Source organism: Desmodus rotundus, chromosome 6, assembly GCF_022682495.2.
Source record: "Desmodus rotundus isolate HL8 chromosome 6, HLdesRot8A.1, whole genome shotgun sequence".
NCBI classification, from domain to species: Eukaryota; Metazoa; Chordata; class Mammalia; order Chiroptera; family Phyllostomidae; genus Desmodus; species Desmodus rotundus.
Genome location: NC_071392.1, coordinates 28,395,521 through 28,421,430, shown reverse-complemented (window position 1 = coordinate 28,421,430; position 25,910 = coordinate 28,395,521). Strand labels below are relative to the sequence as shown.

Below are 25,910 nucleotides of genomic sequence, written 5' to 3'. Positions count from 1 at the left end.
AGAAAACGTGGGACAAAGATTCTACGAAAAGAGAATCAGAAAGTTTCAAACAATACTGCATGGACTTGAAAGGGCTTGACTCTCAAAGGTGGCACAGTTTTTAGTGCCCCCAAAGAGGAACACATTTTGAGCATTTTCTAAGTATAAAAACTGGCGTTTAATGTCTGGATAAAGCTCCACAATCAAAGCAAATGTGCTCCTTTGACAGAAAACTCCAACACATACACATACACACAAACACCCATAGACACATATAGACCACACACACGTGTGTATATCTACATGTACACACGTGTGTGCATATGTGCACGCATGCACACATGTGCATATACACACACATGCAAAGAAAAGTATGGGGTAGGAAGGACGCAGAAGTGCACAAAATTTGTGTGGCTCCTGGAGATTTCCATTATCAAATTAATTTTGTTTTAGCAACAAAGACATTGTATTAGCCAATCTTAACTGCCGACCCTAGTTTGGCACCCTTACTCACTTACTGCTTGTAACCAGAGACTGTATCTTTGTTTGATCTTCTAACCATTTTTTAAGTAAAAGGAAATGCGAACCCCAGCTGAGTCAAATTCTTATTTGATGATAGTTTGACCATGTTCTACCATAGGGACAATGAAGGGAGTTTGTCGTTGTTGTTTTGCTTTTGCTTTTGTTTTTTGTGTGCCTGTTCCTTATATACGACTTATTACTTTCTTCATAAGGCCCATGAATAGTAGAATTGTAGTATCTCAGTGTTTAAGGGAACCTTCCTGGTTTTCTGGACCCACTGCTTCTTCAAACCCTGGATTCTTTTGACCGATCTTGTCTTCCGTGGCCATCCTCACCTTGCCTTGCTTGAACATGGTTCACGATGCTGTCGCAGGCAAACCGCCCAGCTCTGGCCAGAGCAGGAGCCTTTCCCAGTGTGCTTGAGTTCCATCCTATAGGACCCTGCATCACAGATGCAGGCGTTCATGCTGGGGTGCCAGAGGGACCCAGTCTGGGAGCAGGGCTGCTGGCTGGGGTTCCTGAGGGTGGGGAATGAGCACACGGATACAATACCGCCTGCCCTCCACTATCACTCATGTTTCTTACCATCTTTGCCCCCGACCTGGCTTCTTTTAACATCATTTCATCAAAGGCATAACAACATTGTGTTGCCGTTAAAATTGTTGAAAAGACTTCACTTTGGGGAAAGATGTTCAGGGAAAGGAAAGTTCTACCTGTGCTCTGCCTCTCGTCCCCCAGCCCCCAAACCAGACTTTGACCACGCCCCTATGTGTTTCATGGCATTCCCTTGAATGCCCTTGGGAAAACTGAGAAGACTTGCTAAACTTTGGAACTGAATTTCACTGTATTTCCCCCTGTGCATATTGAAAGCTACTGAGACAGACTTAACACAAACCTCCTGCCTTTAGAACAGAGCAGTACGCTCTCTCCTTTGTAAGAGGGACATTTGAGCCAAGTTCTGTCCAACATCACAAATTCAGACAACGTGGGGAAAGAGGCCAGTTCTTACGTCATCTATGGCTCACTAAAGGAGATAAGGAAATGAATATTTTTTGAAAAGTAAATAATCATTCTCTCCAAACTGTCCTTTGCACAAATAGAAATGTTTATATAGTAGGTCCCGTGATACAATATCTGCTGATTCAGGCTGTTGTTGCTGCAATAAAAAGATATTAACACTAAGTATGTGATGGCCTGAACAAGTAATCAAACATGATCGCTTTAATGAAGAATTAGGAATGTTTTATTTTTTTGTATATTATAGTTCATAACTATGCATTTATACTTGAGGGACTTAGAAAATATCCATTTCTCAACACTATTCGTCTAGTTAGCCAAGTACTATTTTTTATAGACAGTATAAAGGGAAACCAGTTACCTTTTATTATGCTGCAATAATTTCACAGCTAGTTAGGTAGTTCTAGTGTTCTAGAACAATGTCAAAAAAATGGGAAAAGAGCCCCTTGAGTTTCTCAGACTCATATGATTTCAATGCCAAATGTAAAATATTTCCCTCAGAATCCTCATGGATATTTTAATGTTGTCCATAGCATGGATTCTTATCTTGAAGGACCCAAAACTGTTGAATCTTGCCTGTCAGCAGAATGAATTCGACCCATCAATATACTGCATTACTGCTCTCAACCTTTAAACTCTTCTAAAGCAAGGAAGGGTATAAATGAGCAAATAAATCATATATTTCTATTTCATATAGATCCTACTGAAAACTTTTAATGAAGATAGTTGTGACTAGTTTATATAACAATGTTTGGGTCCATGTTTGGGTCATTTGGGTCAATGTTTGGGTCAATGTTTGAATCACATCGGGAAGGATGAAAATGTAGAAATAAGGCAAGCCTTTTCATTTTGACCTACAGAACACGGTTTGCCATAGCCTCAGGTCGATGGCAGGTTAGCCCAAAGAAAAACACTCTCGAGTTATGCGCAGCATGTTTTTAAAAGACCAATGAATGGATTTTTACTGTGTGGTTTACATGTATCAAGGTAAGAAAGATGATGTGTGGGAAAATAGAGTTTGGTGCACATGCCAAGACCTATATTGGAAGTTATATATGCCCCAAGCCTGATATCTGGACCCTGAATTCTGTTCTCTCTGGCACCCAGCCAGAGGGGCCGTGATCCGTTTCACTAGTTCAGCTAGTTCAGTTACCACCTGTGTTCCAACAGTGAAGTCAGACCAGGAGGACAGGAAGCTCGCCGGGCTGCCTGATCCCCATCCACTCAGGCTGCTGTATTTATTATTCCACTAGGGAAAGCTCTGCCCTCGAAGGCTGATCCGATGAGGGTGGGATCGCAGGCAGCAGGTATGCCATGAACAACAAACCCATATTCTTAACATATGTTTAATTTGAGTAACTCTCCTCCTTTAAAATACCTCTTGATTTTAAATCCACATCCTGATTTGCCCACTCTCGTTACCATTTTCTGCTGCCTGTTCTGAATTAATCCTTTGAGGTGGTCATTCCCCGGAAAGAAAAAAGGAAAATGAGAAGAGAGATGCAGCGTTGGGAATGAGAATGAAAGAGAATGGGAGAGAGCAGAGCAAAGGGGATCATTAAGCAATGCCTGTCTTCGTGTGTTAGGTTTTCTTTGAGCTGGGGAGACAGGAGAGGCAGAGGAAGAAGAGAAATACTAGGGAAAGGCACTTGGAAGGTTATCCGTTAATACCCCTGCTGAAGAATGGAAATCATTTTTTTGCAATAGAGCTCAATTGACAAAGATTATTTTGATTCTCCGTCATACTTCATCTCAGAGAATTGATATAATCTAAAAAGTGGTTAAAATTATTAAAATAGTTTCCATAGTAGAAAATTAAATGATTTTTACTGTCATAGTCAGTGTTTAAACTGAGATAATTTGAATTATATTTTATATAGTGATCATGTCACTGGGATGTCTAAACATTCTTTGTAAAAGTAATAATCCCTGATTCTGATTTTTCATCAATATAAAACTGACTAAAGGTTAGAAATATTAGCCACCAATTGCTGTTTGTTGTAAACCTGCAGAGAAAGCTGGTTTTCTTGAGGAATTTTGAGTTAAAATACATTCTCCACCTTGGAACTGTTAACCCTTTAGGATGCGTCCTACAGTTTTTCTTAGGTATGGTTTTAACTCAAAGGATCATGAAACTGCCTCAAATACTTAATTTAGAATCGATTTAAAACTGAAATGGCAATATCTTATGCTATTACATGTTATAAAATAGCAAAATATTATGTTGCTTGATGTCATTAAATTCATTTTTCCTATATCTATCTATGTATGAAATCTATCAAATCCATGTTTTCTTAGATCACATTTAACTAGTTAAATGAGACCTTGTTAATGGTATAAACCATATTTCTGTAGTCACCTCATCTGCAATTTAGGATTTCTGAACTCTTCAAATTCCCCCAGGTTTTTTTCTGGGAGCTCCCAAAGGAGGCTGCAGGTGTGTTCATGAAGGAGGTTCCAAGGACCACCTACAATGCTAACGATAGCTCGCTGGGCCTCCAGCACCCAAGCTCCACTGCTTTCCCCATCAGGTCCCCGGGGCTGGCTGCCACTCACCTACAGACTGAGCTTCACACCCATGTGCTAGTTTCCATGGCTGCTGTTTGAGCACCAGAACCCTGAACAGCCCAGGGACTTGTAGGGCTGAGGCCGGTCAGGCCGGGGAGTGTTCCATGAAAGAGAGGGCAGAATGATTCCCTCCCCTAAGTGTCTCAAGGAAGTGTCTCCCTTCCTTTGTCTCAAGGAAGCCTAATTTTTTTTAAGATTTTATTTATTTATTTTTAGAGAGAGGGAAAGGAAGGGAGAAAGAGTGGGACAGAAACATCAATGTGTGGTTGCCTCTCATGTGTCCTCTACTGAGACCTGGCCCACAGCCTAGGCATGTGCCCTGACTGGGAATTGAACCAGCGACCCTTTGGTTAGCAGGCTGGCACTCAGTCCACTGAGCCACACCAGCCAGGGCTCAAGGAGTCCTAATTAATGCAAGCTGGTACTCCACTGTCTCCCAAGTTTATACTGCATGTGGTCGTTATATTTCAACAGTAGCACCCTATTGCAAGTGTGGTTCTGGCAGACCTGTCCCGCTAGCCAGCTCTTCATGACTATCCAAATTGTCTACACTGCTTAGGCTCAAACCTGACTACTGTTAAATTTCATTTCAAGTCTGAAATGTGATGATCTTTACTTCCACACTGGACCAGACTGCATTTTATCCAGAACAATTCAGCAGACATTTATTGTGTCTAGCACCCAGGCCACAAGATGGAGACGGTATGTACCCTGCTTATGAGGAATTTATCCCTCTTCCCCAAGGTCAAAAGCCGGAATGGCCCTGGCTGGTGTGGTTCAGTTGGTTGCTGGTTGAATCCCTGGTCTGGATGCATATGGGAGTCAACCCTTAGATATTTCTCTTTCTCACATCAATGTTTCTATCCTTTTCTCTCTCTCTGCCTTCCTCCCTTGCTAAAAGAGAAAAAAAAAAATGTCCCTTGGTAAGAATTTTTTTAAAAAATTAAAAAGCAAGAATGTGTGATCTGCGGTAGATTACAAGCTACAAAACTCAGATGATTAGTGCATACTTTACCCACTGTGGTGCCATCAGACTTAAGACTAGGTATGGAAAGTGGAAAGGGGAGTGAAGACAGGGATGGTTAGGGCAGTTTGTGGAAAGGCCTCCGGGAGGCTGCGCTCATCTGCACACAGAGGGAGACGACCTCACATGAAGAATACCTACCTCCTACCTCAAGGTCCTGCAAATGGTTTGGGGATGGTTGGTGAACCACAGGTATTCCTGAGGCTGGTTCCTATTAGACAGGGAAAACTAGAAGCCTCGCTTTTCCTCATCTTTGCTGTGGAATGAAACCAATAAAGTCAGTTACTATTTAGACGAGTGAGTGCTGTTCATTTGTGAGAGAATGTTCCTGGGGTGGGCATGACCAACAGAGGCCACTGAAGGGCTTTGGGGGGCAGAGGGAGAGTTCAAATAATGCAAGAATCAATGGCAACCTTGTTAGCATCATTTACATCTACCTAAATCAGAATCATAAGGAAAACCTTACCTTTGCGTGTGTATTTTCGTCATTCCACAAATAAAACGTGCAGTTCGAAATCTGGCACCAGGACTGCCTACACAGGACTGAATTCTATAGAAGAAAAACACCTACGAGCAGTCTGTATTGCCAGATGCTTGGCATCATGTAGTCAGAACATTCTGAAGACGTTGTAAAATAGTCTCCCAGATGTGTGGCAGCTTGCAGCTCTGTAGCCCTTGCCTGCATTTTGAAGGGAGTGGGGTGCAAAACGGAGGTATACAAGAAAATGAGACTCTCATTGCCTTCCTGGTCCGATTGCCTTGGAAAACAGTAGTTCGATATTTTTTATTTATTTACTTTTGTGCCTTTCAACCAATTTCTTCAACTCTGCCTTTGACCTGGCAAATATAGACACAGAACATTCCACAGTACCATGTATTTGCCATATGAAAGACATTATTGCCATCAAGTTAGGGCATTTTTGGACTCCAGAAGTAGTTATTTAGAAAGTCAGCTTTCTTTTGTGTTTATTTGTCCTGCTTCTTGATATTAAATTTGATCAATTCCATATATTTCATTTTGCCCACTTTCTCTACATTTTAATGCTCATGATCAAGAATATGGAATTAAGGAAAAATATAATAGAGATTTGTTTACCTTTGAACTAGATTTTCCCATAGAAATTCACATTGTTCAGCGAAAGCTACGCACTTCATTAAACCCACCTTAGGTTTATATGTACCGACACTGGTGCTAGACATTTAAAGACCTACTACAACCACAGAGAAAATTGCTCAGGAGAATTAACACCTTGTGAGGTGTTTTTTTAAAGATTTTATTTATTTATTTATTTTTAGGGAGGGGAAGGGAGGGAGAAAGAGAGGGACAGAAACATCAATGTGTGGTTGCCTCTTATGCGTCCCCTACTGAGACCTGGACCACAAGCCAGGCATGTGCCCTGACTGGGAATCGAACCAGCGACCCTTTGGCTTGCAGGCCGGCACTCAATCCACTGAGCCTCACTAGCTGGGGCTATACCTTGTGAGTTTTGCACAGTTGTTTCCTCTAGGCCACAGAGAAATATTGTTTGTGCTTGATATAATGAGTAAGTAAATCTGGGGACTTTGTCACTGGTATAACATGGCATCATTCATTGCCAGATTTAAAAAGAAAAGAATGCCTGGAGTATAAAATTCTGGGGTGTTGTCATGTGTCATGCTAGTTCTCAGTACTTGTCTCTCACTTTCCTGTTAACATATTTAAGGGCAGTGTTTAATTTCCAACTATTCCAAATCACTCTTAGACACCAGCTGTACGCGACACATGGATAGATCTCTGGCATTGGACAGATACAGTAGGTCGTCATCCCTTTATGAATGCTACCATTAAGTTAAAGATAAGGCAAGCTTCCTGTGTTTGTTTTAATTGAGAACTGGGAGAGTTTCCCCAAGTGACACAGACTAACAGGCTTAAAAACATCAGTTGCTTCAAAACAATTGAAAAACTTCAAAGTGAAAATATGTCACTGTCCATCACTAAAGTTCCTATCAGCTTCTTGCCCAAATGGCCCTGAACCTGCCTCTGTGGGAGAAGGGCCGGGTGGCAGTTGGAGATAGCTTATTGTCATATATAGTTTAACAGCACGAGGACAAATTTGAGGAAGCCGTGACACAAGGCGTAGGGATCTTGGTTGACAGGATGGCAGGTAGCGCCTCTGGTGGGAGAGTAATTCAGTGATTGTGGCTTAGATTTGAGGGGTTTATTCTGGAGGGAGAAGACAGGAAGACTCAGAAGCTGTTAATAATGGTGGAGCTTCCGTTTTCTCTGGCAGGATTTCGATATGCTAGGTGTGTGTTTACTCCTGCACGAAGAGTACCACCTCCTCTTTTCGGTCCGTTGGTCTGTTTGAAATGGTAATTGGAGAAAGGGGTTTAATATGAGCTGAGACGCAAAGGAATGGACAAGAGTTTTACGTCTCTATTATGGCTACATCTTTGTCTCTGTGTGACAGTAAACAATTCACTTAACTTGGTTAGGAAAATATATCACCACAGATTGTAATCTGTCCACCAGGCAAAAGAGACTAGAATAGAACCGGAGTGCATTGTTTAAGGAGAAAAGTGTCAGGTGAACGTGAGGATGAGTGAGTATGAAGGCTGTGTGTCCTCAAGGAATCAGAAGTGAACAGTCTACATGTGACCATGACTTTGGCTAGTGATGACCATGGGAAGTAACTAAACTTACAAATAATTCACAGTGTTTAGTTTACCATTTTCTCAAAATATTTACAGGTTGATCAAATATTTATTGAACACTGTGGTAGGCAGCCTAAGGGCCACCCAAAGATGTTCACCTCTTAATACAGGAACCTGTGAATGTGTTGTTACCTCACATGGCAAAAAGGACTTGACAGGTGTGATTAAGTGAAGGATCCCGAGATGGGGAGATTATCCTGGATTATCTGGGTGGGCCCAATGTAATCACAAGCGTCCTTATAAGTGAAAGAGGATGGCAGGGGAGTTAGAAGGAAATGCGATGATGGAAACAGCATCTAAGTGATGTGATGTGAATAAGACTTGACCGGCTGTCGCTGCTTTGAAGATGAAAGGTGGCCGGCCAGGAGCCAAGGAATGAGGCGGCCTCTAGGCGCTGGAGAGAAGGCACGGAAACTGATTCTCTCCCCGAACCAGTGCCAACGCCTCAGTCCGAGTCCTTCTAACCTCCAGAACTGTAAAGTAATAAATTTGTATTGTTTGAAGCCACTCAGTGGGTGGTAATGTGTTACAGCGGCAATAGGAAATGAGTACAAATACCTGCTAGCTCTCAGGAACTGTCTTAGGCACCAACACAACACAGAAAAAAAACACATTGCTCTCTTGCCCCTCTGAGGCTGACAAGTTCACAGTGCCCATTTTATTTTGCTCCTGAGGAAATTAAGCTGATATAATTACTTGATTTTCACACAGAGTATCAGCCTTGATTACCAGCCCCTGGAACTTTACACACTAACATCTGTACCATATGAATATGGAAAAAAAATTCCATTCTGCCTCTCAACACAAATTTCGCGTATTACCCTAAAGACTGCTATCCTCCGACCAGCGCAGGAAACAGCTTAATACCAGTCCAATTGCTTTTATTTATGAAGGATTATAGGATTATCTATAGAGTAACAGTCCTGCTTTTGCATTCTGAAGAGCTGGAACAAGCTAAAGCCATTAAGAGAAAAGAAGGTGGCCTTTCCTCTAGGACAGTGGTTTTTAGTCTAAATAAAGCAACTGGCCTAAAGGAGTGAAGTCACACAGCAGTGGTAATAGGCCCTGCTTGAATTTGAGTTTCTTGACCCCCTTTTCTGCCTCTGCCCGTTTTCCCCACAGACACTAGGATGCCTGGATCCAGGTGCATTTTCAGAATCTGAAATAAGAATCAGTCCATTTCACTAACTTACTTCCCAGCACACCGTGTGGATTACCAAAGGAAATTAACATGTAAAGAAACCTTTTGGAAACTAAGAGATCCGTGTTAGTTCTCTCCCTATATTATTTGGCTGGTCTCACTGTTGGTGTCATTTTCAAGTGTGGAGCTTGATTTAATAGAGACAGCCACAACTGTGGATCTAATCAAATGGCGCTCGAAGCACATGACTTTCAGTGTGGGAGAGCTATAAGAAATATTTTCAAGTCTTGGAGTGGTCTGCATAAGACGAGAAGTATTCAAAAGGAGCTGGAAACTCAGGCTTAGGGATCTTGTTTTTCAGGTCTGTGCTAGTCGCTCTGTGAAGTATTGCAGACAATTCCTTATAATTTATCACACTGATACTCTTAGGTTGGATGAAGCCCAAACACAACTGAGTTAGATGCATATTAAATTACCTCTAACTTAAAAAGGAGGGTGGTCTCACCACTGCAGGATGGAGTTCATTAGCAGGCTGAGAAGTTTTTCTTAACTCTTCGTTATCTGGTTTCACATTGTTCCTCGGTCCCAGGGAACCTCGGACACCTTTCCTTTTCCAACTCTTGGAGAAGCACACTGGGCACGCTGTGAATCTTAGAAGCCAGCAATTCCAAAGATAAAATACTCGTCATCACAAGTGTATAAACAAAACTCCTACAACTATGAAAACTGGTCCGGTTCTCTAAGTAAAATCATCGTTTTGTTTTTTAGGGGGAAGGAGAAGATATTGTCTTTCTGTATGTTTATTTAGATCTGCACAACATAAAATATTCCACTTCACTGTGATAACCCACTATCATTGGGTGTACTCTAACACGTGAGTGTAGGAATTGTGGTCACATTTCTGCTACCTGACCTGCACGACCACGCATAGCATTCAGTGAGGGACATGGTTCAGACAGGATGCTATTGACAGATGGCCTTTAATATGCCTCCACATTCTCTTTCCAGAACTCAGAGCTTCAACCTCCTTGTAAATAACATTTGAAATGTGCATTCGAAGTCTTTTAGGTGGTGTTTCCCTGGGGGCGGGGGGAGGGGGCCAGCGGACAAAAAGGACAGAGAAAAATCCCCAGGTGCTGTAAATCTAATCATTTGGTCCCAAAGGAATTTTTATTCATACCTTTTTGTTTGTTTCTGAGTTTGTTTATTGCCTTGTCTTTCTTGTAAAAACTAGGTCAGGTTGAACTTCAGGAATTTGATATTTATTTATCAGTTGGCCTTCCAAAGATACATAAATGTTACGTTAAAAGGGGATTTATCTTAGCTTAGAAGTGAACCACCAGGACATAATTTTATCCCTTTCCACACTCTAGGCACTCTCAGTCTTTGGTCTCTTGTTAAACATCAAAGAACGTTCACTGGAAAAGGGGTTGGTATGGAAACTGGGGGATGGGTGAAACTTGGGGTTGGATGACAATCACAAAAATCAGTTAACTCTTGTCTCTTGCATCCATCTTTTAGCAAGCACTCAAGCCCAATTTTTTCTAGTCCTTTTCAGTACTTCAAAGTAGCAGTTTATCAATAGAAGCACCAAGCTCGACACAGTCCTAAGAGGTCATCTGGTCATCTCGGTGCCTTAGGCACACGCATATCTGAGTAATTCCAGGCAGATAAAAAGAGACAAAGGCCTTCTGCCTTTGGCCACCTTGTTTCTTTGGTTTTGGGACCTCCTTCCCTTTTGCTTCCCTAAGATCTGTACTCACCCTGTGGTTTTAATGTGAGAGAGGACATATTCTTGCCAAATTCTTTTATTTTCTTGCTAAATTTAGACTAATTCCATACAGTAACAGCTGGCAAAACCATCACAGTAACTTAAAAAAAAAAAAAGTAAAGAGCCTATGCATAGTGGAACACTTTAGTTTTGTGTTTTTGTTTTTTTTTTTTTTTTTTATGGTCCCTCTATAATTTCTGACCTAAGTGGCTTGGTAATGATCTAATGTGGGCTACGCCATGACTCTTTGGGTGGACCCTGCAAATGTAGATTTATTTTGTCAGCAGGGTGTTGTTGAGTGACATATGGAGACTGCATGTTCTTCCTCCTTTTCGACCTTCTCAAGCGTCAATCCTGAATCCTACAAATGCAGGAAGAAATGGCCCACAAAGCAAGACAGATCTCTCGATCACACAATCCTGTTTAGACAGTCTTGCCAATACAACAGTCTGAATCTGATTAGCCTGCTTATTATTTTATTTACAAAAATCAGCACCTGATAACTGAATTCTAATGGATTCTATAACTGAAAGTCATTATTGCCTTTTTTTACACAGCCAAGAAAGAACTCATAGACAAAGGAGCTTGCTCCCTTTTTACGTGGCTTAACTCTACAAAGGGGAGGGAGGAGGTAGAGGAGGTAGAGGGAGGGGGAAGGACCTAATTCAGAATGCTGTGTTTGCCCCCTTTGCAAGGACTTAGTACTTTTTCAATAAAAAAGAAATTTAATTTGTGGCTACACTTCAAGTAAGATGGTTTGATGGTAAAAGTGGAGCAGTCCCGGCCCTTGATTTAGAGAAGTCGTGTGGCTGAATCCCTTAACGTCACTTTCATGTGGTTTGGGTGAGACATTCTCAGAAACCCCAAGTATTTTTGAAGATACTAAACTGGAGACATTCACAATTCTTCCCTCTCTTTTTGCTATTAATCCTTCATGCTTTAACAAGCGCTGGAGTTGATGCTGCCTACCCTCTTTCCTGTCACACTGGAACTCTTTTTCTATTCTCTGAAATAATCTCTTCTCTCTAGTTCATACTCTCATAAATCAAAGGGTTGGATGTTGACACATTCCATATTCAAATATCAACATCCTTTTTTTTAATTAAGCAGGATTTAGACATTTGATTTGAAGAAAGCTGGTGCTTTAAAAAAAAAGATTTTAATTATTTATTTTTAGAGAGAAGAGAAGGGGGGAGAAAGAGAGGGAGAGAAACATCAATCGGCTGCCTCTCAGATGCACCCTGATCAGGACTGAACCCACAACCCAAGCATGTGCCCTGACCAGGAATCGAACCCAGGACCCCTCTCTTTGTGGGACGATGCCCAGCCAACTGAGGCACACTGGTCAGGGCCAAAGCTGGTGATGTTTAACATATGAAACAATCCATATATTCATCTCTTCCCATTTTTTTTGTTCTTTTTATAAAGTGAAAGTTTGCGCTCAGCTTGTACCACATCCTTATTCCAGCCTCGACATAGCAACCTGGGTCTCTTATTTCCTAAGAAAGAGATGCCAAAGGGTTAGCGAAGGGTTGGAGGTCTATTCCGGAAAAAGCTACTTTGATCTGAGTGTGTCTCGGTGACCATTATTGTCGGCTATGATGACCTGTCCCCACCTTGCTTTATCCATAGTAAAGTTTGGGAATAAACAAATGTATAAAAATTAAGTGTGTGTGTGTGTGTGTGTGTGTAAACCAACTGACCTCAAATCTTGGATTTTTTTTTTTGTCCAAATGTTTTGTAAGACCTAAAAATATCTTTGTTTAGGCCTAATAAAAAGAAAAACAAGTCAAACCCAGATTGAGGGACATTCTAGCAAATATGTGACCACTGGTATGCCTCCAAATAGTTGAGATGATCAAAAACAAGGGAAGTCCGAGAAACTGTCACAGCCTGGAGAAGCCTAAGGAGACATGACGACTAAATGCAATGTGCTGTCCTAGTTGGGATCCTGGAATCGAAAAAGGACATTGTGTAAAAGCCAAGAGCACCCGAATTGTGTATGGGCCTCAGTAATAGTATGCCAGTATTGGTTCATTAGTTGTGACCAAGGTCCCATACCAACGGAACAAGAAGGAAGGTATTACCCACAGGGAGACACATTGTGAGGTGTAGGGGAGTGATGCTATCTTCACGGCTGTTCTGAAAATCTAAAACTATTATAAATGTTTATTTAAAAACGTACACTTGTTGTTCTAATTTCTCTACAGAACTCTTACTATAGAGCTGTCAGGTATGAAATAGGGGCGAGAGCCCTTTTCCTTTTATACAAAAAGTTTGTAAGGGAAACAAACTTTCCTTTTACAAATAGAAAAATGGCCTTTCCTTTCTGTTCTGCGGTGTCCATGTGATGGGTCACGTCTAGTGTGACCCCGGCGAAAGGAAGGTTTCCAGCGTGTTGTGTGGTTGATGGTTTGGAGCAGTTACTTTCTGAGAATGGCTTTGCCTCTTAAAGAGCTTGTTACCAAGATTCATCACCTTGCTGTTGGGTACTTTTTAGCTGGAATGTATCCCACCAAAACTTGTGTTTGTAAAGGGCTCATTTCACCTTGAATTTTAGTGTGTGTCTTGCATTTTAAGAGATTCTTCAGGTATAGGTAAGGATGGAATGCCCCTAAAAATTTTCCCTGATGGCTGTTTTTTGAACTTTTTTCTAAACACAGGCTATCCTTTTCTCCAATTTCTAAAATGTGACCATTTTGCTCAAGATGATCTCACCTTATAATAAACCTGGTATTTTAAAAATGCATGTACCATATGTTTTGCACTATAAGATGCACTTTTCTCCCCAAATTTGAGAGGAAAATGGGGGTGCATCTTATAGTCCAAATGTAGCTTACCTGGATCATGGCGGTGGGGGGGTAGGGCGGGGGCCGTGGTAGAGTGGGTTTTTTTTCCCTATTTTCCTCCTCTAAAACCTGGGTGCGTCTTATGGTCCGGTGCATCTTATAGTCCAAAAATACGGTATATTATTTCCTATTTCTTGAGTTTGGAAGACTGTTTCCCAGGTCCTGTGTCTGTCTCTGAGTCGGAAGTCTCTTTTGTTTCTTCAAGCACACAAAGGAACTCTTTCCTTTTTCACAATAATTAATTTCTTTTTTTTACAATAATTAATTTCAATTCACATAATTATTTGGGGGAATAAACATTCATTTAAGAAGAACTTGTCCTGAAATGGCATTTTTGGTTTGACTGCATAATGACAAGATGAAAACACAGTATTTTCTCCCAAAGCAGTGACAATAAACACGGAGCTTGTCAGTAGTAACCCAATTGGTTTCCAGCCGATAGCTGTTCGGTACACTCCCATGAAATGATTAATTGGTCTCAATACGTTCTCAGCAGGAAATTCCCACCTCATGGTAAATATCACCACAATTGCTACCAATTAGCTCTGTTGTCACCTGTTACAACGGGTAGGCTGGGAGCTGAGACAGGTAATCAATTTCTATACCCACAAGAGAAGTCCAACTAGAGAGGGTCGGAGACGCGATGACAAGGCCATGCCAGTGAGCAAGGAGCCCAAAGCCCACTCCGCCACGTGGGGACGCATGAGGTTCCATCTGTGACTACCAGTGCCCACAACATGAGTCACAAGTGTGACATGCAGGGGCGCGGATTGCGTGTTGCAGTGAGAAAACGCAGCCGTGTTCAACTGCAAGGTTTGACAGTACATTGGCTTCTAAGTAAGCTAGGTGTGTAGTTCACATCTGGGCTTTACCACTTGCTACTCATTTGATCTTAAATTAGTGGCTGTTTTTGCCTGAATCTGGGGTTTGTAATCTGAAAAAAATGGAGGCAAAATTACCCACCTAATAGAACTGATGTAGTGATGTCTATGACATGTTTGGCACTTAGTAGGTGCTCAAAATTTTGGGCACGCCCCCCACAAGCGAATAACCAAGTAACCTGGTGTGACAGTGATAATGATCATTAGTCCTCCTAATAATAAGCAAGGAAACCCTCAGGTGTTCACTGTCAGCCTGGAGAGTGGTCCTAAAGGGAAGTGGAGATCCAAACCTTCCCCATCTTGTCTACGGCCAAACCACCCTGAACGTGCCCGATCTCGTCTAAACCTTCACTATCTTTTTCATTGATCATTTTCCAAGAGCCTACTCATTTAGGAGGGGAGGGGAAGTAAGGCGAGATGTAAAAACTGTAAATAAAATGGAGGAAACTGAGGCAATGGCATTGTAGCAGAGAAACACTAATTGTATCATGTGTGTCTAAGTTGGGCAGATGGTGGAAATAACGTGTTGACCCCATGAAGGACACATTCCAGGCATGGCCTACATGGATGGAAGAGGAAATTTATCCCGTAGTGACCTTGGACCACACTCTAATTCATTGTTTTAGAACTGGGTTCTCCAAATTTCTCAGTGCTGCAAAGCACCAGGGTGCTTCTTAAATACACAAACCAACAGTTCTCTTCAGCATTTTGATTAAGTAGGTCCAGGCTGGGACTTAGGAATCTGTAGGGTATTGGGGTTTTTTTTTTATCCTCACCCAAGGACATTTCTTTTTTATTGCTTTGAGAGAGACAGGAAGGGAGAAAGAGAAACATCAATGCGAGGGAGAAGCCTCCCATACGCACTTGGACCAGGGATTGGTGCCCAGACTGGGAATTGAACCCACAACTTAGGTATGTGTCCTGACCAGGAATCGAACGTGCAACCTTTCGGTTATGGGACAATGATTAAACCAACCGGGCCACACTTTCCAGGGCTGAAAGGTTGTTTTATTATTATAATAATTATTATTATTATTAAAGTATAGTTGGCAGTATACAATACTATATTAGTTTCAGGTGTACAATATATTGATTCGACATTTATATACCTCACAATGTGATCGCCACAATAAGTCTAATAACCATCTGGCACTGTGCCAAGTTATTATTAACTGTATTCCCCATCTCTACACTACATTCTCGTGGCTTATTCATTTTACCACATTATTGGAACTTTATATCTCCTATCCCTTCTTCACCTTTTGCACCCATTCTCTCCCCCTCACCCCTCAGGCAACCATCAGTTTATTCTCTGTATCTATGAGTTTGTTTCTGTTTTTAGTCCACACATAATTGACATCATATGGTATTTGTCTTTCTCTGACTTCTTTCATTTAATCTAACACCCTCTAGGTCCATCCACATTGTCACAAATGACATTCCTTAATATTGCCTAGTAATATACCATTGTATACCACATTTTCTTTATCCATTCATCTCTCCATGGACACCCAGGTTGCTTTCATATCGTGACTATTGTAAATAATACTGCAACGAACATTGTGGTGCGTGTATCTTTTCAAATTAGTGGTTTTTGCTATTTTTGATGAATACCCAGAAGTGGAGTTGCTGCGTCGTATGGTAGTTCTATTTATTTATTTATTTTTTAAAGAGAGGGGCAAGTAGGGAGAAAGAGACAGAGAGAAGCATCAATGTGTGGTTGCCTCTCGCCCGTCCCTAACTGGGGACCTGGCCCACAACCCAAGCATGTGCCCTGATGGGGAATTCAACTGGCGACCCTTTGGAATTAATGTACTGTTGCCTAGGTTTTAGCCACAGAAATTCTGATTTAATTGGTATGAACTATGGCCTGAGCATCAGGGAATTTTTTTAAGCTCCTCAGATGATGTTAAAGTAGAGGCAAATTTAGAGTAACACTGATTTAGAAAATAGCTTGAGGGGTCCATGGACCTGTAAATGATGAATTAATAACAATCAGATGTAAAGTCACATCACAGATAAGTAGGTTTGAGCTCTGATTCGAGATGTGAAATATGCTTCAAAAAATCAGAAAACTCCCTGGAAGTAGTGTGCAAATTATCCTATTTGCCCTAGAATTTTGTTGTATTCAAAAGTACTTGTACTGAAGGGACTACCAACGATGATTTAGAGCCTAAATTCCCCTACATTGGCAGCCCTTGAAGTATGATTATACATATAAATAATAATGTGGCATGAATCTATCCTTGGCTTTCACTGTAGAGTTATCTCTGGTGCTCACTTTGCACTGTTTCTTCTTCCTCCTCTAACTCGCTTTCCAAAGTCAGTGAAAGCCAGGGCTTGAATACGGGTACTAGATTTATCAGGGTGATCACTTCATAAGGTACATAAATGTCTTAATCACTGTTTGTACTCCTGAAAAAAATAGAATATCATATGTCAACTGTAATGAAAACTACATTTAAATAAATAAATAATTGGAAAATGGATCCCCTCACCCCCCCCAACAATTAAGGCTTAGAGGGTGGATGCACATAGCTAGTAGGTTTCAGAACAAAAAGTCAGCACTAGGGACTCCAAGTATGTCAGCACTACCTTTTCACCTCAGTTTTTCGAGGGGTATGGAAACGGAAGAAGATTTTTCAGGGAAGGTAAAGAGGATTAAATAATTATTTGAGGGAAAAATGGTTGAAATAATCCAGACAGTTGTCCTGAAGATAATAAAAAGACTGGTAAACTCCATGAGATCAGAACCGAGTCTGCACACTGTTTATAAAAATTAAGAAATAATTCACATACCATAAAACTCACCATGTTAAAGTGTATGTTCAGTGTTTTGGGTATATCCACAAAGTTTTGAACCATCACCAGTATGCGATTCCAGAACATTTTTACCACCCCCAAAAGTGAATCCCATATCCCCACTCTCCCCGACCCCAGTCCCTGAGCAACTGCTAATCTGCTTTTTGCCTCTGTGGATTTGCCTATTCTGGACATTTCATATAACTGGAATCATACAATATGTGGTCTTTGGTAGCTTGTTTCTCTTAACATAATGTTTTCAAGATTTATCCACTCGATAGCTCGTATCAGTACTGTGTTCTTTTTTATTGATAAATAATAGTCTATTGTATGGATTTACTACACTTTGTTAATCTATTTCTCAGCTGACGGACATTTGGGGTGTTTCCACTTTGGGGGCTACTATAAATAAGGCTGTTATGAACATTCATGTATAAGTTTTTGTGTAGTCATGTATTTTCAGTTATCTTGGGTATATACCTAGGAGTAGAATTGCAGGGTCCTATGTAAACTTCATGTTTAACATTTTCAGGAACTTCTAGACTGATTACCAGGGTGACTGCCACATTTTACATTCCTATCAGCATTGTGTGAGTGTTCCAATTTCTCCACCTCCTCACCAACACTTGTTTTTTTCCTTTTTTGTTGCCCCCCCAGCTTTATTGAGGTATAATTGATACGTAAACATTTTAAAATCATAGCTCACCGAGTGCATGTGACGTGACATGTCGTTGTGATCTGGGCACTAACTTTCATGTGCTTGGCACGCAGGTCTAGCCACACGACACAGTCTCGATATAGAAAGGCGTGAAAATTCCAAGAGATTCTAAGAAAAGTCATCAGGATGAGTGATTTCTAATCTCTGGGATATCAGATTTTAGTATGAGCTCCATTTTTTAAAATACAAACTCAGTCAAGAAGTAGGGTAAGCAAGCTTATTCCATCATTGCTCCTGGGCACCCCATTCCTAACGGGGTGATAACTTTCAGTAGATGGTTGCTCCCCTTAGAGTTTAGAAGAATGACATGTGCAGCCAGGGATGGAAACTGAGGCAAAGGAAAAGAGAGCTCAGAAGGAATCCAGCCCATTCCCTTCATCTCTGTTAAAGTTCAGTACCTGACCCACGACCCATGGCTTGGCTTTACCACCTTTACACCTTCCACACGGTCGGATGCCTGGTGCTGCTATGTGATTGCCTAGAAGAGAGGTTTTCGACAGCAAGGTCCCGCAATTCCATGTGTTTCCATTAAGAAGAGAAATATCTCTGTGGGTTTCTTAGGTACTTGCAGAAATACATACTAGCTCACTAGTAGCCAGAAGCATCTGATCTGTCTGCCTCAGAGCCCTCTGACAGTTAAGCATTTGCTTTTAGGCACATGAAATGTCAGCCACCATTAAACAGCATATGGCAACAATATGGCCATTCCCTCTCTGTGGACCAACCTCTCCCCAGAAGAGATGGTACTTGAAATAGGAGCTGCTTTTGAATGCAGGACCCCTATTGCTCCCACTCGGCCATGATGGCTGGGGAGTGGGCAGAGCGCCACACACAGAAGGACAAACCCTATCCAACGTGAACGTAGGGGACGAGCTGCCCAGCCAGCAGTGACCAAAGGCTATTTGTCCTAGGCATTTGGGTCTGTGGTTAAAGGGAAGTACCATCCCTAAGCTGGCCTGCATTAGCTCCATAAAATAGAAAACAGCCTCCACAGCCACTTAAGGAGGGTTTGGAGCCGGCTGCAATTGAATTCAGTGGTGTGCAGTGAGCGGAGGGAGACGTTGAAAGGGAAGGCTCCACCCGGCTGGTCTCGGAGGAATTCCCTCAGTGAATGGGGTAAAATAAACTGCCTCGTCTGGAAGTGGATGAGGAGGGTGTGGATCGCAGTTTTGTGGGTCAGCTGGTGTTCAAGTGGACATGTGGCAGTACGGATCAAGGGGAGCGCCACCTCTGCAGGGACAGCCAGTAACCGGGCGGTCTGCTGGAGATGAAAAATAAACCAAGTTTCCCCTGGAGCCTCTGGCTCTGTCTGCAGAGGGCACCAGAAATAGTCAGTAGAGGTGGCCTGATCCTGAAAGCACAGTTTCAGAACCGTGCTTGTCCTAATTTAGCGGAACTATATAGGATGCAAATAAGCAAAATGCGATGCTGGCCCTGGAATGACGCCTCCTGCATTACTTGTTTGAGTAGTCGGTCAGGCTCATCAGTTTTACATCAGGCTTTTTAACACACGGGCTTGTATTTCCGGGCCCTCGCTGTGACTGTCAACATGGCTACATCGATGAAATCTCTAGCCTTATGAAAGCAGAGTTCAACTGCAGTGTCGGGAAGGTCACTTTGATTAAATAGTTAACATCGTCCCAAAATTCTCCTCAACTGGATCATTATTATTCCCCTTGTGTGAACTGCTTGATTTGAATGCTTAATTTCTCAAAATAATTCTAAGTCTCTAATATTTTAAAGAATAAAATGAAGTAGGTAGAAAGTTAAAACTACAATGATGTCTATATCGATACATATTCTCATAGAGCCAAGAATAACAAGGTAGGGAAACTTCTTGTTTCCCATGGATTTTGTTTGGATGTCTAAATTGCATTAATCATATAATTTAATAATGCTTTATTATGACACAGACTAACTGAATGCAAAATGCGAAATGTTTAGGAAAGTGATTGAATTTTTAAAATAGCATTAATATTATTAAAAATGTTTTTCATACGATATGCCTTCAGAATATGTACTGTTAGAAAAAGAAAGATCACATATTTTAGTAGTGTCAATTTTTCTGGAATGCTTTTTTACTCTTTACCAGTAGGTGTAACTGACAGGATGATGTCATCCTTCGCTCTTCCTGCAGTCTATAAATTCCGTGACAACTGGCAGCAACAACTACATCAGTAGCTATATGAACAGCAGGAGGTTGCAGGGGGGGTTTTCCAAGACACTTTACTTCTAGGAGGTTGAGGCATACTTTCCAAATTAGACAAGGAGCTTTCTCTGTGAGGGCTTAGTTAGAGGACTGTTCAAAAGGAACCTAAACATTTGGATGAAAAATAAAAAAATCAGTCAATCATCCAAACGTTTGCCACCATTACATCAAACATCAGGGTACTTAAAAACATCTCAAGAAATGACCAAATTCTAAACTTTACATCTAGATAATTGAGATCATACTGCCTTAATGTTTCCATATGAATGATAGCATGTCAAATGTGGCATATTCTGGAGATCTGGTTTGAGCCTTTACGTGTATTCTACCATCCATTGAATGTATAGTATAGTCAATGTATTAAGTTTTAAAAATAAATGGAAGTGTTGAATAACATAACTACTACTCCATTTCTAATCTTTCAAATACAAAATAACAGTAAGTATGTCTACTCCGTTGCTTATGGAGATATTATAAGGACTGGTTTGCAGGAAAACAACGGAGCCTTGGCTGGCAGAACTCTGGTGCCCCAAGGTGGTGTTACTCTCTTTTAATATTTGACTTTTTATCAAATATAGCTAGAATTCTGACTTCAAGATGGGGCTTTTGTGACATTTAAAAATTTTGGAAATGACATTACGTACCATATTTTTCATACTATAAGACGCACTTTTCTCCCCCCACCTCCCCCCCCCGCTAAATTTGGGAGGAAACTGGGGGTGTGTCTTATAGTCCGAATGTAGCTTACCTGGCTCACTGGGGGTCGGGGGGATGGCAGTGGAGCAGGGTCACAGGAGGCAGGAGCAGGACCACATTTTTTGCTTCAAAATTTTTTTTCCTATTTTCCTCCTCTAAAACCTAGTTGCGTCTTATGGTACCGTGTGTCTTACAGTCTGAAAAATATGGTACTTAGTGGGCACTCCTTGTTTGATGAATGAATGAAGAGTGAACAAATAAATGAATGAAAAAGGAGGAAGTGGAGTTCTCACTTTGTGGGATGGGAGTCTAGTTGATTGCCGACTATGTGTTTCAGTTTTATAGAAATAACCCCACTGTTTATGTTTCTCTAGTTTAGTCTCTCAACAAACTGTGCAAGGTTTGGAGCTGCATTTGCTGAGCTTTAACTGAAATGCGGAAGCAATCAAGTGGTTGAATTCTGGATTTTTCTAATTTAATGACATTCCTTTATCCATATTGATTGGAGCTTTGGTAAATTCAATTGTTGATACCACCTGGATAATTTTAAGTCTTTCTGAAGCTTTAAAAAAAATGTTTCCAACATAGCCTGAGCAACATAAGAATTTCATCAATTGAAAACTAAGAATTGTTTCTGTGGGATGTGTAAAACAAGAAGCTAACCAGCATTATTTTCTTTTTCTTTAATTCAGTATCATTATTGAGAGTTATTCTTGAACTTTATGAAAACCAGATTGGGGCACACGCATGTTCTCCATTGAAACGTGTTCAAGGAATTGGAACTGAAAATCATTCAAACTAGGAAAACATGACATTGAAAAGTAGTCCACATTCTTTAATCTACCTCAGAGTGTCTGAGACTGATTCTGACTAGAAAGGCTTAGGCTGGTAGTGGATCTGATTTTTTTAGAAATGGGCGTTTAGCTTCCTAGTCAGAAAGAGGTCATAATTTTTTTTCCCCAATCACTTCTTTACTTTGCTGGCTTGTCAGTTACAACCTTTGATCCTCTCACTTTGTTGCTCAGGAAGCTCTGATTTCTCGCTATTGCCTACAGAACAAAATTCAAATGTGCCTGCTATTCAGGGGCCTCTCTTCTCTGGCCCATGCGAACTCCTCAGCCACATTTCCTACTACTGGCCTCCTTCACACAAGCTCTTTTGCAGCCAAACCAGACTGTGGGCTGTTCATCAGCCTCTGTGTTGGTGCCTCCGGTCTTTTCTTCCGATTATCCATCTCTCAGGAATGCCTGTTTCTTTTCCCCTCCACCTGCTGGACGCCCCATGGATACATCCTACACATTTTCTTTTATGAGGGCTTTCTCCCTATCCCACCCTTTCCACTTTCCTCTGTTATCCCCTTCGTAGCTCAAACAAACCTTCCCCCATCACACACATACACACACGTGTCCTCCCCTGATTTAGTCATGGAGTGTCCCACACGCAAGGCCACTACTGATGTGTACAAGTTGTGCCCTGCAGCCTGCAGGATGTCAAGCCTAGAAACAAGTGAGGACAAAAACTCACCATACTCTCCACTTGCCAAGGTGTGCACCCACTTGCAGGACTATGTCCATGTGGAGAGGCACAGTCCTCTGTTTCACACGCAGGCATGGACTGGCACAGACGGGTTAGCAGCAGCTCTGCTCACCCGCCCGCCCGCCTTCAGTGTCCTTTACCAGGTCACAAGTTTGTTAAGCTAGGTGACTGCCTTTGTATTTGCATCCCGCCTGGCGCAATGCCTTTCTTAGACCTAAGAGCATTTCTTGAACTTAATTGAAGGGATAGAATGTATTTATGAGAAACAATTACTTCGACATATAAACACAAACATGGAAAACACTGCAGGCATCAAAATGGACCTTGGAGCCGCTGTGGACCAGCCAACTTGTCTGATGTTAAGTATATCACGGTTCTGCCTCAGCTAAGCAATTTCCTACGAAACGTCGTGCCCAGTAGTCTTTTGTGGATTTTCAGAAACCACATCCACGATGCTATGACAGGCCATGGCAGAGTTGGACTGAAGTCCATTTCTGACTGTTTGTTAAAATAGGCAAAGAATAACATTAAGGACTGTCTGAAGTGGGCAGGATAAAGGTCAGGAGGTGCCCCTGGGAGGCGAGGGACTTTGAGGAGGAGCCAGCTGGATCAGTCTGAGGTCAGCACACTTCCTAGAAGTCTGCATGAAGCCAAACCAAAGCAGCACCCATCTGAAAGTCTTCAAACCTTGCCAACACCGTACATCTTATAACTTGATGTGGCCCTGACCTCAAGTAAAGAATGGCTTTGTAAAGATGTCAGTGGAGAGTGCGCATCAGCTCCGATACAATTTTAGTGGCAAATGGGCAATGCCTGTAAACCAAGCTTTCCAGTCCCTGAAACAGTGACGTGCCCCAGATAGGTTTCATGCCTAGTCAATGACATGGCCAGGCCTTCAGATTTCAGGTTTCAAGGGGTAACCGCTGGCCACCCTCTCAAGGGAAAGTCTGTGTCTGTGAACAAAATTTCCTCCCCACGGTGCGCTTAATGATTGCTTTATGTTTTCCAGGATGTGCTAAGTTTACGTAATGAACTGTTTCGTCCTCAGGAAGAAACGCGCTTTCTGCAAGCATCTCACAGGGCCCCTCTCTCCCCTTTTCGTTCACAGTCCTCTGTGATGTCGGTCTGCTTTGCTCGTTTCCATCCCAACTTGGTGGTTGGTGGGACTTACTCGGGCCAGATTGTCCTGTGGGATAATCGCAGTCATCGAAGGACGCCAGTGCAGCGGACACCCTTGTCGGCGGCTGCGCACACCGTAAGTCCAGCTTTTGTCACATGCCTGTCGGCCAGCCACTCCCGGAAAGCGGGGGAAACTGACCAAATGTCATCAGTAACTCCAAGTTCCAAGTCTCTAACTTATAGTGATTGTGTCCAGACTGACTGACGCAAGGCTGAGTGCAAAGTAGGTGAGGGAAGTACTGGGTTTAGAGAAATCTCTCACTATTCTACAAGTTTGGGCACATATAAAGGATTTCTTTGGATGTCCCACAGACCTCCAGTGAGGGTGGACTCCTACTCAAAAAGGACGCAGGGAGAAACTTTGGAAGAGGCATCTGTTAAATTGTTTCCCTAAAGAAACCCTTCACGCTTACATTTGAAGATGGAAGCTCCTCAAATAGGCCATGAAGAGTAAACGTTTCATGCCTAGGGAGGCACCAGAGACTTCTGCCAACAGGCCTTTTCCACTAGCGATTAGAGGGAGTGCTGTGACTTTAAATTCTGGAATGCATGGTGTAAGTCTCAACAGTAAAGTCTACAGTGACAATATAATCCCTAAGGTTAAAAGTTAACATCTCAAAACCATTACCCATAATTTAGCAGAAGAGGTTCAGTATAGTGTTTGGAAGACAACTACTCTGTCATTTCCTTTAAGAGAATGACAGGTGTGTTTAGCAATTGTTAGGAGGAATGAGGAGACAGGCATGTCTCCATCAATCCTTGCTACCTTGACATTCAGGGTAACTGATGTTCTTTCTCTGAAATGCCCAAATTATGCCCAAGGAAACAGCTCTACTATTGTTTCAATTTCCTTAATGGGGTTGCCTCATTTGTTTCATCTGCTGGCCTCAAAACCACTCTAGCTTTAAAAAAAAAGAGCTGCTAGCTGTTTGAGCTAGCCCATGAAGAGGAAAATTCTTCCACTCTCATAAGACTGACAATAGGAAATGACAAATACCAAGTCAGCCCTAATTTTGATTGACTGGGGCCTAAGACACGTGCAGGTGAAACTAGTTCTTGGGAATCTTGGAAAATTGCTCATGCCTACCCCATTTCTCCAAATAACAGAAAATTGTGACCCAGGAGAAGGAGCAGGTGTCTGCTCAAGGAGCGTGGAAACACTTCTTGGCTCTGTGTATATCTCGTGTGTTTGTGAGCGTACCTTCTGAAACTTCAAAAAATTATCAATCCGAATGTTAGATTTTTTAGCAATAAGCTTTTGGGGAGAATTGAAATCCAGGAGCTCTTCCAAAGAGTTCATCTTTCTTTTTCAAATAATGTAGGATGTGATCATCACAACCGAAATACAATTACAATATTATCCAAGAGAGTGACATTACTTCTGTTAGAAAATAAAACAATTTCTTTTTCTCTTTTGCTGTGTTTTGTTGAATCCACAGCTAAAAAAAAAAAAGTGCACAGTAAATTTTGTGACTGTCTTTCAACTTCCACTAGTGCCTAGCTGATTGGTACCCGGATCAAAAGTGGTTAAGGAACAAGAGGTCCACCGCAGATTACTGACTAATTTCCTTTCACACCCACCACACATATGCATGGGGGACAACAGGAAATCCTAATTAAAGCAAAGCCCTCTGCCACACAGTAAGTTTATTCCTAAAATAAATAAAAACAATCTGGCATCTATACAGGAAAAATGAGCTGTACTGTTTGCTTTTATCTTTCCATTAAGTAGAGTTGTGTATGTTTGTGTCTGTGTATGAGTAGACATGCCCACGTGTCTGCTCCTGTTCTGGTTTCTTTATATCTCTCTCTTTTCTTTTAAACTGAGTTTTATTACTCATGAAAGCACAGGCCAGTAGTACTGATTAAAGCCAGAGAGAGGCTACCACGCATACTCCTTCACTAGGCATTTGGCTCTACACATTCTTCTAGTTGCCTTATTTTCTTCTACACCCGTCATCCATCGGAGTTCCAAACCATTGGGGCCTTGGTGATTTGTGCCGATGCTCGGTGGGTAACAAAGAAATCCCACTGGATTCTTGCTGGAAAATACTAGGTAGGCTTCAGGTCCATAATAATGTTTGGACCTTGCTCTCCCATTTTTCAGTATTTTAAATTAATTTTTTTGGTGATGTTAGTTAATAAGGATATATAAGTTTCAAGTGTACAATATTATATAATACATCATTTGTATATTGCTGCTCATCAACCAAAGTCTAGTCTCCTTCTGTCCCCACATATTTAACCCTTTTTACCCTCTTCATTCTTCCCCCCACCCACCCACCTTCCCTTGTGGTAACCTCCATACCGTTGTCTGTGTCTAT

General features: G+C 41.7%; 1 protein-coding gene across 15 annotated transcripts in view; it reads left to right on the top strand.

The window, feature by feature from the left end:
* The window catches only part of DYNC1I1 (dynein cytoplasmic 1 intermediate chain 1), a 287,402-nt gene that overhangs the window by 194,336 nt on the left and 67,156 nt on the right, over positions 1 to 25,910 (top strand). For all 15 annotated transcript variants that reach the window (XM_071221672.1, XM_024577250.4, XM_024577251.4 and 12 more), the window contains one exon: positions 23,516 to 23,662. In XM_071221672.1, coding sequence (XP_071077773.1) covers positions 23,516 to 23,662 — 147 coding nt within the window. The remainder of the gene's footprint in view (positions 1 to 23,515; positions 23,663 to 25,910) is intronic.